The sequence below is a fragment of the Schistocerca cancellata genome, chromosome 5 (genome assembly GCF_023864275.1).
Source record: "Schistocerca cancellata isolate TAMUIC-IGC-003103 chromosome 5, iqSchCanc2.1, whole genome shotgun sequence".
Classification (NCBI taxonomy): domain Eukaryota; kingdom Metazoa; phylum Arthropoda; class Insecta; order Orthoptera; family Acrididae; genus Schistocerca; species Schistocerca cancellata.
In genome coordinates, this window is record NC_064630.1 from 827971348 (window position 1) to 827992108 (window position 20761).

At 40.1% G+C, this 20761-nt stretch overlaps 1 protein-coding gene across 1 annotated transcript in view; it reads left to right on the plus strand.

Annotated features, from left to right (window-relative positions):
• The window catches only part of LOC126188824 (radial spoke head protein 6 homolog A), a 254633-nt gene that overhangs the window by 90808 nt on the left and 143064 nt on the right, over positions 1–20761 (plus strand). The window contains exon 4 of the mRNA XM_049930436.1: positions 20150–20237. Within this exon, the coding sequence (XP_049786393.1) occupies positions 20150–20237 (88 nt within the window). The remainder of the gene's footprint in view (positions 1–20149; positions 20238–20761) is intronic.

A 20761-nucleotide genomic window follows, 5' to 3' on the forward strand; every position in this document is an offset into this window, starting at 1 on the left:
CTGATTCCACCCCGCGAGCGAGGCTTTCCGCCTTCACCAATTCCGCCAACCGCCTGTACGAACTGAGGATGACCTCTGAACCCAGACGGCAGGAGTCATTGGTGCCGACATGAGCAACAATTTGCAGTCGGGTGCACCCAGTGCTCTCTATCGCCGCCGGTAGGGCCTCCTCCACATCTCGGATGAGGCCCCCCAGCAAGCAGACAAAGTGAACACTGGCCTTCTTCCCCGACCTTCCCACTATTTCCCTAAGGGGCTCCATCACCCGCCTAACGTTGGAGCTCCCAATAACTAATAAACCCCTCCCCCCGTGTGCCTGCTCGGACCTTGCTGAAGGACAGCCATGACAGCTGTGCTGCATCCTACCAATGTCAAAGAATTTCAGACCTTTCTTGGAAAGACTGCGTATTACTATTAATTTCTTCCTGACACAGCCACTCGAAGTCATACCCTTCATGCTGTGTTATGGAAAGAGGTCCCTTTTTGCTGGTCACCCACCTATTAAGGTGCTTTTACCCTGTTGGAGTCAAAATTACACTTGGCAGCTTGCTTGGTTACCTTCCAGGTAGGCCGTTTTCTTGTTCTGGCCTCAGACAACTCCTAGTGTTGCCTTTGGGCTGTTTTTGCACACAGGTTCCAAATGCCCTATTGTCTACGCTTCCAAAACCCTGAATCAGGTGCAACAGCAGTACTGCCATCTATAGAAGGAAGACCTTGCTACTGTATATGTACTCAAAAAATTTCACGTTTTCCTATATAGCTCTAATTTTCATTTGATTACTGATCATAAACTTTTGATTTCTCTTTCAAAACTTGGTCATCTTTATTGGATGAAGAGGATCATCACCTGCAGTGCTGGGCTCTGCTTTTGTCACATTTTAACTATGAGATTCATTTCCATCCCACAACATGACATGCTAATGCAGATGCTGTTTCTTGATTCCTGATTGGCCCTGACCAGGCATTTGATCAGGATGAACTGTTGTGTTTCCATTTGGATTTCAAAACCCAAAACACTGAGGATTGTTTTCCCATAACCAGTCCTCAGATTTCAGGTGGCTGTCACGGCCGCTTCTGTCTTATTTCATGTTGTTCACTTTGTCCGCCACAGCTGCCCGGATAAACTACCAGGCTGAGCGTTGGGTCCTTTGTGTGATTATTATGGTCTCTGCTGCCACCTCTCAATTCTTGATGATGTGTTACTGTTGGCTACTGAAGAGTCAGCACCCATGTTTGTGATCGTGTTCGCATTGCAACAAGATGTCATGCACCTTCTCCACCTGGACGAATATTTTGTTGTTCATTATGGCTGTCTGCAGTATGTTTAAGGGGACCACACCTTGCCTATCTAACCCATGTTAATTTAGGCAAGTATTTGACCCATTTCTGAAAAAAACTATTTGATGAAGAACCTTAATATTTTTACTGTATGTTACATGATGCTAATAGAGTCAACTGTACTAAAATCTACTTTATCCATTTTATAGTTTTTAAGAAATACATTTTTAAATTTATTAACAAAAAATATTAAGTTTTAACAATTAAAGGGAACAGCCATGGGTACCAGAATGGCCACCTCGTATGCCAATCTATTTATGGGTCACTTACAGGAAGACTTCTTGGTTACCCAGGCCTGCCAACCCAAAGTTTGGTACAGATTTATTGATGACATCTTCATGATCTGGACTCACAGTCAAGAAGAACTCCAGAATTTCCTCTCCAACCTCAACTCCTTTGGTTCCATCAGATTCACCTGGTCCTACTCCAAATCCCATGCCACTTTCCTTGACGTTGACCTCCATCTGTCCAATGGCCAGCTTCACACATCCGTCCACATCAAAACAAGCAACAGTACTTCCATTATGACAGCTGCCACCCATTCCATATCAAACGGTCCATTCCCTGCAGCCTAGGTCTTCATGGCAAACGAATCTGCTCCAGTCCTGAATCCCTGAACCATTACACCAACAACCTGAAAACAGCTTTCGCATCCCGCAACTACCCTCCCAACCTGGTACAGAAGCAAATAACCAGAGCCACTTCCTCATCCCCTCAAACCCAGAACCTCCCACAGAAGAACCCCAAAAGTGCCCCACTTGTGACAGGATACTTTCCGGGACTGCATCAGACTCTGAATGTGGCTCTCCAGCAGGGATACAACTTCCTCAAATCCTGCCCTGAAATGAGATCCATCCTTCATGAAATCCTCCCCACTCCACCAAGAGTGTCTTTCCGCCGTCCACCTAACCTTCATAACCTCTTGGTTCATCCCTATGAAATCCCCAAACCACCTTCCCTACCCTCTGGCTCCTACCCTTGTAACTGCCCCCGGTGTAAAACCTGCCCCATGCACCCTCCCACCACCACCTACTCCAGTCCTGTAACCAGGAAGGTGTACACGATCAAAGGCAGAGCCACGTGTGAAAGCACCCACGTGATTTACCAACTAAACTGCCTACACTGTGAAGCTTTCTATGTGGGAATAACCAGCAACAATCTGTCCATTCACATGAATGGACACAGGCAGACAGTGTTTGTTGGTAATGAGGATCACCCTGTGGCTAAACATGCCTTGGTGCATGGCCACCACATCTTGGCACAGTGTTACACCGTCTGGGCTATCTGGATACTTCCCACCAACATCAACCTATCTGAACTCTGGAGATGGGAACTTGCCCTTCAATATATCCTCTCTTCCCGTTACCCACCAGGCCTCAACCTCCGCTAATTTCAAGTTGCCGCCACTCATACCTCACCTGTCATTCTACAACATCTTTGCCTCTGTACTTCCGCCTTGACTGACATCTCTGCCCAAACTCTTTGCCTTTACATATGTCTGCTTGTGTCTGTATATGTGCGGATGGATATGTGTGTGTGTGCGAGTGTATACCTGTCCTTTTCTCGCCCTAAGGTAAGTCTTTCCGCTCCCGGGATTGGAATGACTCCTTAGCCTCTCCCTTAAAACCCACATCCTTTCGTCTTTCCCTCTCCTTCCCTCTTTCCTGATGAAGCAACCTTAGGTTGTGAAAGCTCGAATTTTGTGTGTGTGTTTGTGTTTGTTTGTGTGTCTATCAACATGCCAACACTTTTGTTTGGTAAGTTACATCATCTTTGTTTTTAGATATATTTTTCCCACGTGGAATGTTTCCCTCTATTCTTCTTCTTCTTCTTCTGCTTTTACGGCCTCATTGGACCACTTCAGTCAATCATTTCTGGTCCTCTTCTTTGGTATTTTCCCCTTCCGAGTGGCCCAGTATCTCTTCATTCGTTCCGATGCTTTTCGTCGTTCCTTATCTGTAAATACCCTTTTCATTGTATGTCGTTTGTCAATTTTTGGTTTAAATCTTATTTCTGTGTCCCTCAACTTCTTTAAATTTGGCGTTTTGTTCTGCAAATCATCCAGAGTTATTTCCAGTTCTTCCATATCCTCTCTTATTTCCTTAAGCCATCCTCCTTGTTGTTTCAAATTCCAGAGTTTCTCAATAATTTTCCTTGATAATCTGGTTTCTGGTGTCCTCAGAATGTGACCACAAAAAGAGATCCTTTTCTTTCGTATAGTATCAGTGATGGGCTCCAGTTCTCTGTATACCACTTCATTTGGAACTATCCGCCATTGCCCAGCTTTCTGATATTTCTTATTTATGCATGTTCTAGCAATTCTTCTCTCTACTTTTAAAATTTTGTCAATTCTGTTTTTCTGGGTGCCTTTGAAAAGAGTTTCACTTCCGTATGTAACCTCTGGTTGAACCACCGTCTTGTAATGTTTTAATTTTGTTTTAATTGATAGACATTTTTTATTGTACGTAGACCATGTTAGTTTTTGAGCTTTTATCATTTTATTAGTTCTTGCTCGCCATGCAGGTTTCTCGTCCAATTTATGTGTTATAATTTCACCCAGGTATTTAAATTGTTTCACTATTTTAATTTCCGTATTATTCACTGTGATGTGATCTATTACAAGTGGATCCGTTACCATTATTTCAGTCTTTTCTAATGATATCTGGAGTCCTAATTTTTGTGCTATATTTTGTAAGCTTGTTATTTGTTTCGTGGCTTCCTGAATATTATTAGCTAGTAATGCTAGGTCATCAGCAAATCCCAAGCAATTTAGGTTTATTTTATCTTTCTTAGTTCCTATTTTAATATTCATAGGATTTTCCTTGTACCATTCTCTCATTACATATTCAAGAGCACAATTGAATAGCAATTGTGATAAACAATCTCCCTGTCTCAACCCTGTTTTAATCGTAAATGGTTCAGATATTTCTCCTCTAAATTTTACTTTGGATTTGGTGTTTGTTAAGGTTAACTGTATCATTTTTATTAATTTAGGATGAAGTCCAAAATTCCTTAATATTTTCATCATTGAAGATCTATGGATGCAATCATACGCCTTTTTGAAATCTACAAAGGTTATGACTAGTTGTTTTTGCCTTCTTTTGTAGACATCCATAACTAACTTCAAGGTGATTATCTGTTCTGGGCAGCTTCTCCAGGATTTAAATCCTCCTTGATATTCTCCCAGTTCCAGTTCTAGTTGATCTTTACAGCGGTTGTATAGTATTCTTGACATGATCTTATACGTGCAGTCCAAAAGGGAAATTCCTCTATAGTTGTCTGGATTTGATTTTTCTCCTTTCTTATGTAATGGATGGATTTTCTGGTAATTTCTCTTCATTCCAGATTTTTACTATGCATTGGTGTAATGCTATCTTTACTGGTTCTGCTGCATATTTCCAAAGTTCAGCAAACGTTTGATCTTCTCCACTTGCTTTGTAGTTTTTGAGTTCTTTCAAAGTTCTGTAGACCTCATTAATTGTAGGTGGATTTATATTTTCTGCTGGTGTTTTAATTGGGGTTTCTGTGTTTATCTGAAGAAGTTCTGGGGGATCTTCACAATTTAGTAACTTGTTAAATGTTTCTGCTAGAATTTCTGTATTTTTACTATTGCTATGCTCTAGGTTATTATCTTTATCTTTTAACATTAATGTTGGAGGATCATATCTTTGTAATTGTCTGCCAAATATTTTGTAATAGTCTCTTGAGTTTGTTTTTTCACTATTTGTTTCTATCATTAGAAGTATATCTTTTTGGTACTGACGTTTAACTCTCATTATTTTTTGTGTTGTCTTCCTTTGTTTTGTGAGTTCCAAATATGATTTTTCTGTTTTTTCATTTTGATGCCTTAACCAGGCTTGGTGTCGATCCAACACTGCTTCATCACATTCATCGTTCCACCAATGGTGTTTTTTCCTTGGATTTATAGGGGCAACTTGTTCAGCTATTTTTTTCAATTTGGGAATTATTTCTTCCAGATCATCTGTTATTTTTATATCCCTGGTTTGTGCTTCATAATCCTCATTTTGTATCAGTTTATGAGGGTCATAGGTTCTCTTCTTCTTCTGGTGGGATTTTTTCTTCGCTAATGGGGTTAATTTAATTTTTATTTTTATCATGTAATGATCTGATCCGGTATCTGTCCCTCTCAGTACTTTCACATTGTAAATTTCCTTGTGGTAATTCTTATGCATGCAGACATGGTCCAGTTGCGATTCTCCTTTTTTCCAGTCTGGATGTTTCCAAGTTTTTAGTTTACTTGGTCTTCTCTTAAAACACGTCGACTTTGAGATCATGTCATGGTTTCTGCAAAATTCCACTAGTCTTATGCCATTTTTGTTTGTTCTTCTTTGTGCTGTCCATTTCCCTATTATGTCTCTATATCTATTTTCCCTTCTTAACTGGGCATTGAAGTCTCCAATTAAAATTTTGATGTGATTTTTGCCCACCGTATCCGAGTGCAGTCTTCCTTGGTTATTGCCAAGCGGTGGATTATTCCTTGAAAGATTTCCTTCCATGTTTGACTTTCAAAGGTAGTCAACCTTGTATGGAGCAAGCTCCGAGTTACAACTGCGGTTGTTAGCCGTAGAGGTTGTTTAGTGTTTGGTCCGTGAGAGCTATTTTATTTCGCTCAAGTCCGCCGGTAAACCGGTGAAGACCCCCCTATCCGCCACCTGGGACGCGCCACGTCGGAGTATCACCTCTCCGCCTGCTACGACACCGTAGTAGGTTCATGGGTTTCCCTCTATTATATATACAACTAGATGAAAACTGAAAAATGAGTAGAAATAAATTATTAATTGGAGACTAATTGCAGCAGTTGGGAATGGTTCCAGCTTCCTATATTGTCATCCACCTTCTTCATGCCACTGATTCATACTGGCAAATATTGACAAATTTATCATAATTTTTACAAATTCTAGAAAAATAATGCATATGTCAATCATTTTAACTTTTTAAATATGTATACTATTGGAACTGCACTGGTCATCATTTTTACATGATAATAAATATAAATGTTCAAAATACAAATAACGTAGTACCACAGAAGATTTCAAATTATGCAGGCTTTCAGTAAATGAAACATTTTTTCCTTAAAAAAAAAGAAACTTTAAATTTTTCTCACATTTTGTAGTTTTATGTTTTAGTTTAAGGAGTTATCTCATAAACCAAAGATAATGGTGTCCAACTTATTGCTTTTCTGTTGTGAAAAACACATCTCTCTTGTTTCACACTCACTGTGCACCACACTTGCTGTTCACTCACTCTTCCAATAGCATTTTCCATAACTTTGGTCCAAGGGCACCCATAGCTGAGGGCCAAGGAATGGGACTGCAACTCTCCCACCTCTCTCCCCCCCCCCCCCCCCCCAACCTCCAGTCCCCCACACTCAAGGAAACCAAAAAGTATAGTGTTGTAGTCATGTGTTTCTTTCCCCCAAGGAAATCTTTTACAAGTCAGTATTATGCAGGTTTTCAACAGGGCTGGAATGGGAATTTTCTACTTACAAATGGTCTTTCATCCTCCAACATATTAAAAATACCTCATGCCCAATGCCCATAGGTCTAGTCTCCCCCCCCCCCCCCCCTCCTCTACCCCTCAACAAATTATCGTATGACCACCCATGCTTTGATTGTGTCCATAAACCATTTCACAACATCCTTTCAATATACATGTCCATTTTGTTTCACTGATGCATAACATGAAAAAGAAACAAATAACTTGTATTAGTTCTGTATGTACATAAATATTTCACTTATATCTGCAACAAATTCAAAATGTTCATTACACTCAGGCAACCCTTTTTATATAATTCAGTTCAATAGTACAAATTCTAACTTAAGTGGATGGAAGCCGTATTGGACATTCAAGTGGTTTCATGCTCAAGTCAAATTGCTTAACTTTCTGAAAATAACATCAATTAATGAAATTCTCAGTCCATCATCGCAACAGCAGGCATTCAAATTACACAACAGAGAGTGACCAATGTGTGTTTTGAAGGAACATACTGTTGAACAGAAAAGAATAAAGACATATTAAGGAATAAAGAATGGACAGAGGAGTTGAAGGTAAGTAAGTAATGGCAATGACTTGTGTTAAAATGGATGGAAGATAGCCAAATTGTCAATGTATAACAACAGTGGATATTCCTGATCAGAGAAATATGTAAAATAAAGGAAAGGCAACCAGTCACCCACAGCTGGTTTAGGTCAGAGGAAATGCAAGAGTGTAGGGTAGGCTAGAGAGACAGTCCAGAAAAACTTGTCCGGGAATGAAGTATCAAAATGGCTCGTGTAATGAAGGGGCTACTGAAGTCATTTGTGTTGTGGTGTGCAGCATTTTCAGCAACTGGATGGCCAAGTTTGTGATTTGCTGCAGTTAGGCAGTGGCCATTCATGTGAGTAGACAGTTGGTCACTTGTCACTCTCGTAATCCTTCTGTCATAAACCTCTGCTATCCTAATTCTTGCTGCCTTACCTTACATTTTCCTTTTTGTCTTCTGGACACCCCACTCCTTCCCCATCCAGATTGTATACTGCCTCGTCCTACCACTCTTCACGCCTTCTGGCATAAACCTCTGTTAACCTGTTTCCTGCTGCCTATTTTTTGTTATCCGGTTCCAAATGTAACATTTTACATTTTCCAGTACCCCAAGATTATAGGTTAAATTTTATTTTTATCCTCCATTTTTCTCTATCTGTCTATAAATTATCTTCAATATTTCTTATAAATCATGTTAACTATTTCTTCTTTTGATAGAAGCCTGAATTCCTTGAATCCATGTTTTTGGCAGTCTCCCTCTTTTCTTTCTTTCTTGTAGCTCCCAGTCCATAATTCTCTATATTAATCCCTCCTTTGACATCCTTTTTGTGTGCCCATACTATGACAGTTTTTTTTTCTTCTGTAAAATCTGCAGTACAATTTGTAACATCTATTTTCTTCCTGATAACTTCATTTCTGGTTGTTTCTCGCCTAGATATCCCTGCATGCTGCCTCCAAAAGTCCATCTCCATTGCCATCAACCTTTTGTGCTATTTTTGATTTAACTGTCCATATGTCATAATGCTTCTGATAATTGCATTGAATATTTTTCTTTTTATTTCCTTTATAATCTGTTGATCCCATAAAATACCATTTACTGTTTCAATAGTACACATCCCAGGATTTATTCTTGAATTAATTACCTTGTCTTGTTTTCCATCTTGTTTGATATTGTACTCTTCAATGTATTTAATAATTCCCATCCATTCTTCCAATGTCAAATCGTGATTTGTGTCTCCTATTGCCATATACTTTCTTTTATTCTTGCTGACCTGAAATCCCCATTTTTATACTCATCTATTAACTGTCTTGTATTGTACTCTGTCTTCTTGATCTTGTGCCAAAATTAGTTGGTTATCAGCAAATTGTAATGAATACGTCATAATATTGTTTTGTGGGGATCCCCATATTTTTTACATTTTCTTTTCCAGTGTTCCAATGTTCTTTCTGTATATATTCTCTCTCTCTCTGTCTCTTCTCCTCTCCCTCCCTCTCTTCTTCTCCTCTCTCTCCTTTTCCCACCTCTCTCCCTTTCTCTCTTTACTTGCTGACTCCCTCTTCATCTCCAGCTTCCTCTCGTTCCCTCTTCTACCTTCCTCCTCACCATCTCTCTGTCTCTTATATAATCCACTCTCTGAACTCCCTTTGTCTCATTGTGCAGCCACTTAGTCATCTGCCAAACGATCTGCCTCACATTATCCCACTACCCCAACCTTGCCTCATGCATACTTCCTTAGCTCCTCCCCACCTCCATCTACTCAGGAAACTACTCTCAATAATTGATCATTAACAGTCTTGACATGTCAATGAGTATGTGTCTTTGTTTATCTATGTGGTTGTGTGTTTGAATGTGTGTACCATTGTTAAAGAAAGAGCAAGAGCTCAAAAGTTAGTGTAGATACTGTTTTGTCTTGCGTGCTTCTATGTGGCACACTTCGGTCAGCTATGAGTCTTTCCTTTATCTTAAGTATTATTCCATTCAGGAATTTGCATTATTGTCATACAAGAAAAACTGGTTGCTTTTAGAGCTGAAATAGAGAAAGCAGTAGAGAATCAAGTAACTCAAAGACAAGGCCAAGTGGAAATACTTGAAAAAAATAAGAGATATTGAATTTAATTGTCAAACAGAGAAAATATACAAATTAAGTGGAAGAGAATAGGGACATCCACAAACTGAGATCGCCAGAAAGTGCAGAATGGCTAAGCAGGAATCACTAGAGGGCAAATGCAAGACTGTGTAATTGCGATTAAAGAGGAGAAAGTTAAATGCCACCCACAGCAAAATTAAAGAGACCTAGGGCAAATGCAAGACTGTGTAATTGCGATTAAAGAGGAGAAAGTTAAATGCCACCCACAGCAAAATTAAAGAGACCTTTGGATAAAAGAGAAGTAGCTATGTGAATGTTGTTGTTGTTGTGGTCTTCAGTCCTGAGACTGGTTTGATGCAGCTCTCCATGCTACTATATCCTGTGCAAGCTTCTTCATCTCCCAGTACCTACTGCAACCTAAATCCTTCTGAATCTGTTTAGTGTATTCATCTCTTGGCCTCCCTCTACGATTTTTACCCTCCACGCTGCCCTCCAATACTAAATTGGTGATCCCTTGATGCCTCAGAACATGTCCTACCAACCGATCCCTTCTTCTAGTCAAGTTGTGCCACAAACTACTCTTCTCCCCAATCCTATTCAATACCTGCCCATTAGTTATATGATCTACCCATCTAATCTTCAGCATTTTTCTGTAGTCCCACATTTTGAAAGCTTCTATTCTCTTCTTGTCCAAACTATTTATCATCCATGTTTCATTTCCATACATGGCTATGCTCCTTACAAATACTTTCAGAAACGACTTCCTGACACTTAAATCTATACTCGATGTTAACAAATTTCTCTTCTTCAGAAACGCAATCCTTGCCATTGCCAGTCTACTTCGACCATCAACAGTTATTTTACTCCCCAAATATCAAAACTCCTTTACTACTTTAAGTGTCTCATTTCGTAATCTAATTCCCTCAGCATCACCCGACTTAATTCGACTACATTCCATTATCCTCGTTTTGCTTTTGTTGATGTTCATCTTAAACCCTCCTTTCATGACACTGTCCATTCTGTTCAACTGCTCTTCCAAGTCCTTTGCTGTCTCTGACAGAATTACAATGTCATCGGCAAACCTCAAAGTTTTTATTTCTTCTTCATGGATTTTAATACCTACCCTGAATTTTTCTTTTGTTTCCTTCACTGCTTGCTCAATATACAGATTGAATAACATTGGGGATAGGCTACAACCCTGTCTCACTCCCTTTCCAACCACTGCTTCCCTTTCGTGCCCCTCGACTTTTATAACTGCCATCTGATTTCTGTACAAATTGTAAATAGCCTTTCGCTCCCTGTATTTTACCCCTGCCACCTTCATAATTTGAAAGAGAGTATTCCAGTCAACATTTGTCAAAAGCTTTCTACAAATGCTAGAAACGTAGGTTTGCCTTTCCTTGGTCTAGCTTCTAAGATAAGTCGTAGGGTCAGTATTTGCCTCACGTGTTCCAATATTTCTACGGAATCCAAACTGATCTTCCCCGAGGTCAGCTTCTACCAGTTTTTCCATTCGTCTGTAGAATACGCATTAGTATTTTGCATCCGTGACTTATTAAACTGATTGTTCAGTAATTTTCACATCTGTCAGTACCTGCTTTCTTTGGGATTGGAATTATTAAATTCTTCTTGAAGTCTGAGGGTATTTCGCCTGTCTCATACATCTTGCTCACCAGATGGTAGAGTTTTGTCAGGACTGGTTCTCCCAAGGCCGTCAGTAGTTCTAATGTAATATTGTCTACTCCTGAGGCCTTGTTTTGACTCAGGTCTTTCAGTGCTCTGTCAAACTCTTCACGCAGTATCATATCTCCCATTTCATCTTCATCTACATCCTCTTCCATTTCCATAATATTGTCCTCAAGTACATTGCCCTTGTATAGACCCTCTATATACTCCCTCCACCTTTCTGCTTTCCCTTCTTTGCTTAGAACTGGGTTTCCATCTGAGCTCTTGATATTCATACAAGTGGTTCTCTTTTCTCCAAATGTCTCTTTAATTTTACTGTAGGCAGTATCTATCTTACCCCTAGTGAGATAAGCCTCTACATCCTTACATTTGTCCTCTAGCCATCCCTGCTTAGCCATTTTGCACTTCCTGTCGATCTCGTTTTTGAGACATTTGTATTCCTTTTTGCCTGCTTCATTTACTGCATTTTTATATTTTCTCCTTTCATCAATTAAATTCAGTATTTCTTATGTTACCCAAGGATTTCTACTATACCTCATCTTTTTACCTACTTGGTCCTCTGCTGCCTTCACTACTACATCTCTCAATTTTCTTCTACTGTATTTCTTAGCTATGTGAATATGTGGTTTATCTATGTGGTTGTGTGTTTGAATGTGTGTACCATTGTTAAAGAAAGAGCAAGAGCTCAAAAGCTAGTGTAGATACTGTTTTGTCTTGCGTGCTTCTATGTGGCACACTTCAGTCAGCTATAGGTGTCTTTCCTTTATCTTAAGTATTATTCCATTCAGGAATTTGCATTATTGTCATACAAGCCAGTAATAAGCAAAGAAGGAAAGATGGAATAAATATATAGAGGCCTATACATGGGAAATGAACTTGAAGACAGTATTGTAGAAAAGGAAGTGGAAGTAAATAATATGAGTCGGGAGATTTCATACTGAGAGCAGAATTTGACAGAGCACTGAAAGCTATAATTTGAAAAAGGCACCTGAGGTAGACTACTTTCTATCAGAGCTACTAATATCCTTGGGAGGCTAGCCATGGTTGAACAACCATGCAAGATATATGAGAGAGGCAAATTACCATCAGACATCAAGAAGAATGTAACACACTCATGTTCAGAGAAAAACAGAACACCTTGAACAATGAGAGATAGGATGTCCATATCCACAGGACATGCACATTAGTATGTTCTGCAGAAATGACTAGCATTTGACTTACCTCAGTTCAGCATGTGTCCTGTTGTCTAGTAGGTATGGGTTCCACCATGGGCCCTGATAACCTGTTCCATGTGCGATGCCACCAATGGGTATATGGTGTGAATGGCATCCTGTGTTACAGTCATCCATGCTGAATTCACCCGGTTCCAAAGTTCATTTGTGACGGTTGCCATTTGGTCACAGCACTGCACCCATCGTTTCACCATATCCCACACATTTTCAATTGGTGACAAGTCTGGTGGCCTGTGACACCAAGAAGCATGCAGCAACATGTGGTCGCACATTTTCTTGCTGAAAAATGGTCTCTGGGATATTGTGCAGAAAGGGTATGGCTATAGGTTGCAGGATGTCATTGGTACAGGTCACACTGCCCTGGACAAGCACCAGCTGTGATTTGTGGTTGTACCCAATAGCACCCCACACCATAAGACCTTGAAGTGGTGTTGTACGTCCTGTGCAAATGCAGTCACTGTAATGCTGCTTCCCCTGTCTGTGGTGAACCAAACTGTGGCCATCATTTTCAAACAAACACAACCTGAATTCATTCAGAAAGATTATCTGATGCCACTCCTTCCCCAGTGTTCGTTCCATGCACCATTGCCATGTAGCATTTTTCTGCACATTTGTCAAAGGTAAGCAGAGAAGTGGACAATGTGCGCATAACCCTTGCTGTAATAAACAGCCCTGATAGTGTATGATCTGTTACAATGTTTCACTGTTGTGCCAGAGCCAAGGAGTACACAAATCTGCCCTGCAATACAATTCAGATGAGGTGGCGATCTTTTCGGAGGGGGGGTGGTGGGTGGGGGCTGTGGTCTGGGTGGTGCTATGCACCTTGTCATATTCTACAGCCTTCTGTGAACCATTCTGCACACACTAGTTGCACCGCTGAAACGCTTTGTCCCACATGAATAGCAATTTTCCAGAGGGATTCATCACATTCTCTCATGCCAATAATGTGTCCTCTTTCAAACTCACTGATTTGACAGTATGGTTTGCATACATGTGTGTAAGACATTCTGCACATCTGATCAAGTCATACTGATCCAGTATCTTCAGTTTATAGAAACAACGAATGCTGAAGGCACATTTTACTGGTAAGGCCGGGGCCACACGAGCGGAATAGCTGCGGAACGTCAGACGCGCGGTAAATGACCGGACCGCTATGGCGCATGGGGCAGATGCAGCAGTCCACACGGGGCGGAACATCTGCGGCTGCGGAATTTTGCCGCTTGCCAGCTGCATCGCCCATAGCGAGGCAGAAAACCCGCTGCGGCACACGCAGCGCTATGGGCCATGAGAATCAATTGGGCATTTCACACGGGCGGTGCGACAGGTGTGCGGAGAAGGGCCAGCTGACAGCAGTCAGTGCTGAGAGCAGAGTAGAGTGGCCATTTGCAGCAGGCAGTTGCGTGCTCTGTTCCATGTTACTACAAAGTGACTCCCACGATGTGCCCACTAGACATTGAGAAAATAGATATGGAGATTCTGATAATGGAAATGAAAAAAAGGCCTTGTATTTGGGATGTAAGGACCGAGGAATACAAAGACAGACATAAGAAGGATGCAGCATGGCATGAAATCTGCTTTGCATTATTCGATGATTTCGCAGATCATTCAAGCACAGAGAAAAAATCCGTTGGTAAGTTTTTCGTCCACTTTTAGATTAATGGATTTGGAATCCATTGGGAATATTCTTCCACTCCTCCTCTGTCGGCCGAGGCAGATACTTGTCACACAGGCAGCCCCAAATCGCACAGCACACTTTCCTCACTATGTCACTGGCTGTTGACTTGCCTATTCTGTATGTATAGTGCAGATCAACTAAGTGACAACCAGTAGCCAAATACCTAAAACCAAAGATATAAATGTATAAAAATTACGTTCAATATTTAGTCATTATTTAATGATGTTAAAGATTTTAAAGTTATGTTAAATTTCCGTTTCCTTTTTTCTCCTTTGTAGGCCAGAAGGCACAACAAAAGTGGCGTAACATTAGGGACTATTATCGGAAATATGTAAGGAAAGTGAAGAAATCTGGTTCAGAAGCGGTAAGAATATTAAAATACGTGTATGCTGACCAGCTGGGGTTCTTGTCACCTTCATTTAAAGTTAATTGATGTTTCTTATCCCCAAAAGACAGATTTACATCTAACATTTCATTAATAAAGAAAAGAGAATTAAACTTGTTCGTTTATTGACCTAATAATTATATTTTTTTTTAAATTGAAATGAAAGTGTGAAAGTGTTGTTAAAACTAGTGATAGACATTACTGGGTTTCTTTAATTTTAGCTGAGATAATTTTTGGCTGAGACAGGATACTTACACATTAGAATTCACTTACCTTAAAGTTATAGCAAGCATTTCCATTGAAGGTATAGCGAGTCTCATGTTCGTGTCTTGCTTCTGTAAAGCGTTTCTAAGCATGTGATGTAATTCATCGAAGCTTGAGAAAGACATTCGGAAATAGTTAAAAAATTTCATTTCATCCTCTCGTAGATTGTTAAATATAACGTGAAACGCTCCTTGCAACAACCGACTACTCACCACTGGATGCACCCAGTACTTTCGGTGTATTTTTCTCTTTTTCAGTACTTTTAACCCTACGTATGCCACTACTGCACAGTGTCGAGTATCCATCGCGACTACCAGATTAAACAAAAAAAAGAAGGAGAGAGCAATTCAGTCTATTTGCTTGGCCTCCTCACGGCTACGAAGCGAACTATCTTCATTCCAAGAACATTTCGCGCTGTAATAGAATGAAAAGTGTATTTTTTTCTCGTCTCTATTGTCATTTAATCGCAAGGTAAACAGTTACCAGGTTGACTTTACTTACTTTCTTAAAAATTGTGTTAATAATAGTTATTTAATGTTTCGTGAATGAAACAGTGTAGACAAGAAAAAATGACACATAAAGCAAATCATAGACGACATGCGGAAAATAAACGCGGCACAACTCTGCATTGTGAGCGAGAATACCCTCGAGCGTGTCGCGCCGTAGGCAGCTGCGGCCAAGCACCAATATATATCACTCGATTACTCGAGACTGGAAAGAGATATGGCTCTCCTTCCAATGTTAAAAACAATTTCGATATCTTAGCTACAATTCGTACGCAGCATTATACGACCTCCAATGCACCAAACGCAAAGTAGCCAGCGACGACATTCTTTACTGCAAACTTTTCAAAATACGTGCTGTATTTTACTTAATTATGATGTATCACGATAACCATGGGCAGCAGCGAAAAGAAAACCAGTTCGTTATCAAGCTGTGATATCAGGCTATAACACGTGTAAAAATAATTTTTTTTCGTCAAATAGTTTCCTCACAATCGAATGAGAGAGATTGCGTAGCACAGAACACAGACGAATTCCAAAACAGTGGTTTTTAATTTTTTACACGAAAAGTATAAGTTGTAATGAGAAACTAACTACATGGACGGATGTAGCTTTCCTTCGTTTACATGAAACAATTTTTTTCGAGACAAAATAGATGACTAGATATTTGGCTCTCCGCACGAACATTCAGCAGCTAGCCGCATGGGTACAGGACTCTGCGTCTAGCTGCAGGCCGTCGACCGTTGCGGAAACAATCCGCTCGTGTGGCCCAGGCCTAAGAGGTGTTGTGCCGCGATATCGATGTTGACCTTGAACCAGCAGGCCAACATGGTTCAAATGCTAATCATTTCTGGAGAACATACTAATGTACATGTCCTGTGTATATGAATGTCCTATTTATAGCTGTTCAAGGTATTGTATTTTTTCTTAACATGAACATGAGTGAAATTCCAGAGGAGAGGGGCTGACAAGTGTGAATATTACCGAATTAAAAGTTTAATAAGTTGTGACTGCAAAATACTGACACTAATTATTTATGATTTTGTTAATAGCTATAGCTCAGTAGTTGCATAATATTTAACCAAAAGTAAAATGACAGCCATCAGCAGTACAAGGAAGCCGTTATTTGGTTCACCTTACCAGTTTCAGCACTTTAAACTGTCACCTTCAGAAGTGAAGTAGGCTTAAATAATTAGTAAGCCAACATCAAAAATAAGAATCAGATGGTTCTTTCTTTCACAACATAGTAAATAAAACAGAGTAACACCTCTAAAAATACACTATGTGATCAAAAGTATCGAGACTCCTGGCTGAAAATGACTTATAAGTTCTTGGCACCCCCCATTGGTAATGCTGGAATTAACTGTGGTGTTGGCTCACCCTTAGCCTTAATGGCAGATTCCACTCTCATAGGCATATGTTCAGTCAAGTGCTGGAAGGTTTCTAGGGGAATGGCAGCCCATTCTTCCCAGAGTGCTACACTGAGGAGAGGTATTCCTGTTGGTTGGTGAGGTCTGGCATGAAGTCAGCATTCCAAAACATCCCAAAGGTGTTCTATAGGATTAAGGACTCTGTGCAGGCCAGTCCATTACAGGGATGTTATTGTTGTGTAACCACTCTGTCACAGGCCTTGCATTATGAATAGGTGTTCAATTGTGTTGAAAGATGCAATTGCCATCCCCGAATTGCTCTTCAACAGTGGGAAGCAAGAAGGTGCTTAGAACGTCAATGTAGGCCTGTGTTGTGATAGTTCCAGGGAAAACAACAAGGGTTGCAAGTCCCCTCCATGAAAAACGTGACCACACCATAACACCACCACCTCCAAACTTTACTCTTGGCACTACACACGCTGGCAGGTGACATTCACTTGGCATTCGCTGTACTCACACCCTGCCATCAGATCGCCACATTGTATACCGTGATTCGTTACTCCACACTACATTTATCCACTGTTCAATCATCCAGTGTTTGCACTCCTTACACCAAGCAAGGTGTCGTTTGACATTTACTGGCGTGATGTGTAGCGTATTAACAGCCTCTTGACCATGAAATCCAAGTTTTCTCATCTCCCGTGTAACTGTCATAGTACTTGCAGTGGATCCTGATGCAGTTTGGAATTCCTGTGTGATCGTCTGGATAGATGTCTGTCTATTACACATTACAGCCCTTTTCAACTGTCTGCAGTCTCCGTCAGTCAACAGACGAGGTCGGCCTATATGCTTTTGTGCTGTACGTGTCCCTTCACATTTCCACTTCACTATCACATCAGAAATAGTGGACCTAGGGATGTTTAGGTGTGTGGAAAACTATGCGTACCGATGTGTGACACAACTGACACCCAATCACCTGACCACATTTGAAGTCTGTGAGTTCCGCGGAGTGCCCCATTCTACTCTCTCCTGATGTCTAATTACTACTGAGGTCACTGATATGGAGAACATAGCAGTAGGTGGCAGCACAATGCACCTAATATTTAAAACATATGTTTTTGAGGGTGTCTGGATACTTTTGATCACATAGTGTGTAAGATACATGCCATGGCTAGCAAATGATTGATTGTCATGTTACACGTTGTACATCTGAGGAAAGGCAACCAGCAAACTGGTGGTTGACTTTTCTCACACGTACTGTGTTTGATGTAAAATCAAACTAGTGGTTGACTATTCTTGCACGTACTATGTGCAAAGTGTAAATTGACAGTTTATTGTTTGCTATTTATCACATGTGGCTTATGTTTTTAGAGATGTAACTCTGTTTTATTGACTCTGTAAGATATGACTGTCTGATTCTTATTTTTGATGTTGACTTACTAATGATTTAAGCCTACTTCACTTCTGAAGATGATGATAGTTTAAATTGTTGAAACTATTAAAGTGAACCAGATAAAGGTTTTCATGTGCAACTGACAACTGATGTTTTATCTTTTGAGACAAATTATTTACAGAAGAATGGAAAAGTTCATAGAAGCTGATGTTGGGCAGACCACTTTGGGTTCTGGAGAAAGGTAGAAAGAGATGAGGCAAGAGAAGCCCTATGACTTATCTTAGAAGATAGGATAAAAAAAGGCAAATCTATGTGTATAATATTTGTTGATTTAAAGAAAGCATTTATCAGTTTAGACTGCAATAGACGCTAAAATTTTGAAGGTAGCAGAGATGAAATACATGGAGCAAAAGGTTGGTAACAACTTAGACAGTAACCAAGCTTTATAATAATCAAAGAACATGAAAGGGAAGCAGTACTTGAGAAGGGAGTGAAACAGTTGCACAGTGCCTGTGCACAGCTTTGAGCAGTTGCCGTTCGACTGTATAAAGGAATTACCTTCATTATTAGTTTGAGTACAGTAGTGCTAGTTGTAATCTGTTGTTATCATACCTTATGGAGGTAGCCGACAGTGGTTGCTTCTGACTTGTTTCACATCTTTGAAGGGTTTCCTTCATGATGGAATTTATGGAAGATGCCATTTGAATGAATCAGTATTATGAAAAGGAAACTAGCTACTCACCATATAACTGAGATGCTGAATGGCACAACAAAAAGACTGCCACAAATGAAGCTTTAAGCCATTAAGGCCTTTGTCAACAATAAATGACACACACACACACACACACACACACACACACACATGCACGCACAAATCAGACACACACTGCAGTCTCAGGCAACTGAAACCACACCATTTTGTTTCAGTTGCCTGAGACTGCTGTCGTGTGTGTGAGTTGTGCGTGTGTGCGTGTGTGTGTGTGTGTGTGTGTGTGTGTGTGTGTGTGTGTGTATGTGTGTGTGTGTGTGTCTGTCATCTATTGTTGACGAAGGCCATAGTGGCCGAAAGCCTCATTTGTGACAGTCTTTTTGTTGTGCCTATCTGCGACTCAGCATCTCTGCTATCATTTTCATAATATTGTTACACTCCATCCTGCATTTTCCATTGTTCGACATTTGAATGAATGAATTTCATAGACTTTGCCTCCTGGTTTAGGGTTTGGAATGGGTTTGTGTACTCTGATATTAGTATATTCAACAAGCTCCCATCTAAAATAAGTCAAGAATTTTGGAATTCCTTACAGATTGAAAAGAAAATTAAAAGTATACTTATTTAACCACTCTCTCTACAAATTATCTGAATATCTATATTCAGAGATGTGAAAGTTCTGTTAGCTACATGGTAAGTTCCACTGTTTGTTGTAAAGCTGCATGTCGAGTACTAATGTACTGTAAACAGAACTCAGTGTTAACAGCTGCAGTTAATCATTTTGTTTCAAATATACCATTGTAACCAAGTGAGTATTAAGTTATCAGCAGCAGATAAAAAGAGGCATATAATATAACTGCGCAAGCAACAGCGTTTTTAAGGTAGTAGCTTTCCTTGTAATTGTCTTTATTAAATTTAGTTGGCATACGCATGGAAAGCATTATGTCATTAAGTGATGCATGCAGTTTACAGGTTAAGTTTGTTTAATTTTGTTGTAATGTAGGCCGATACTTTGACTTGTTCTGCATCCCTGAGAACTCTTCTTCTTGATGGGGTCTACAGAACATGACACATTTTCATTCTTTACACTCCACTTCAACTTTCATAATGAGGTATGTGTGTGGCCAAAAGTAAACAGAGGTCTGTTGCATGCATGTCCATTCTAAATGTACAGGATAAGAAGCTCCATCCCAAATGTTTCTCCAGAACATTTTTGCAGGATGGCCTTTGAAATATCCCATTATCACAACCCCACATGCCATTTGGTGATATCAGATTTCCACTGCAAATTATGTGCTGTGAATGAGACAGCCACACTCCATCCAATTTTAGACTCCCAATGCAATTGACCCTATGCTGAGGTAATAACAGCATTGACTCAACAGGGACATTTTTTATCTGGTGAATGTATATAATTTTTGCTTTTCGATTATTATCTTGTTGTTGATATTCAAATTTGATTTAGGTTCTGGGGAAAGATATTTGGTCTTGAAAAGAATTACATCATTGCTGAGGTGGAGCTAACAGAAGAGGAGACTACGCAACGCATTGAGGTACTTTACTTAAGCTGCCCTATACTAAACATACACATGATTTTAGTTCATTAATTTTCGGAAAATAATTATGTGCACTTCTTAATTCACTGTTGTCCATTTATTCATTCATTTACATGTTTCATAGGTCCTATAATAATGGGTAAACTAAAAGACGTGGAAAAGTCAGAGAAAAAGGTAGAGATGGAGATGCATCTACTAAATATTGTTGTTCCTCTATGATACAATCGAAAGTCTGGTATGGAATTGATACATCTGAAGCAACATATCAGTATTCAACACAGCTGCCGCCAAAGATAGCAAGGTGCATTGGCAGGTTGGAGGCGCACGTGAATGAAAGTGAGTCCTTTTTAAGCTGTGTGAAGTGGAATGGCGATGGTTCACCTGTGGGTGTTGACAGCACTTGCTAGAGGAGCAACAGGCAGAATGAGGCAGGTCACGGCTGATAGTGTGGCTGGGAGAGAGTCCTTGACAGGGGAACAAGAAGGGGGCCTTAGTGCCTGCTGCCCACACGGCACAATGCC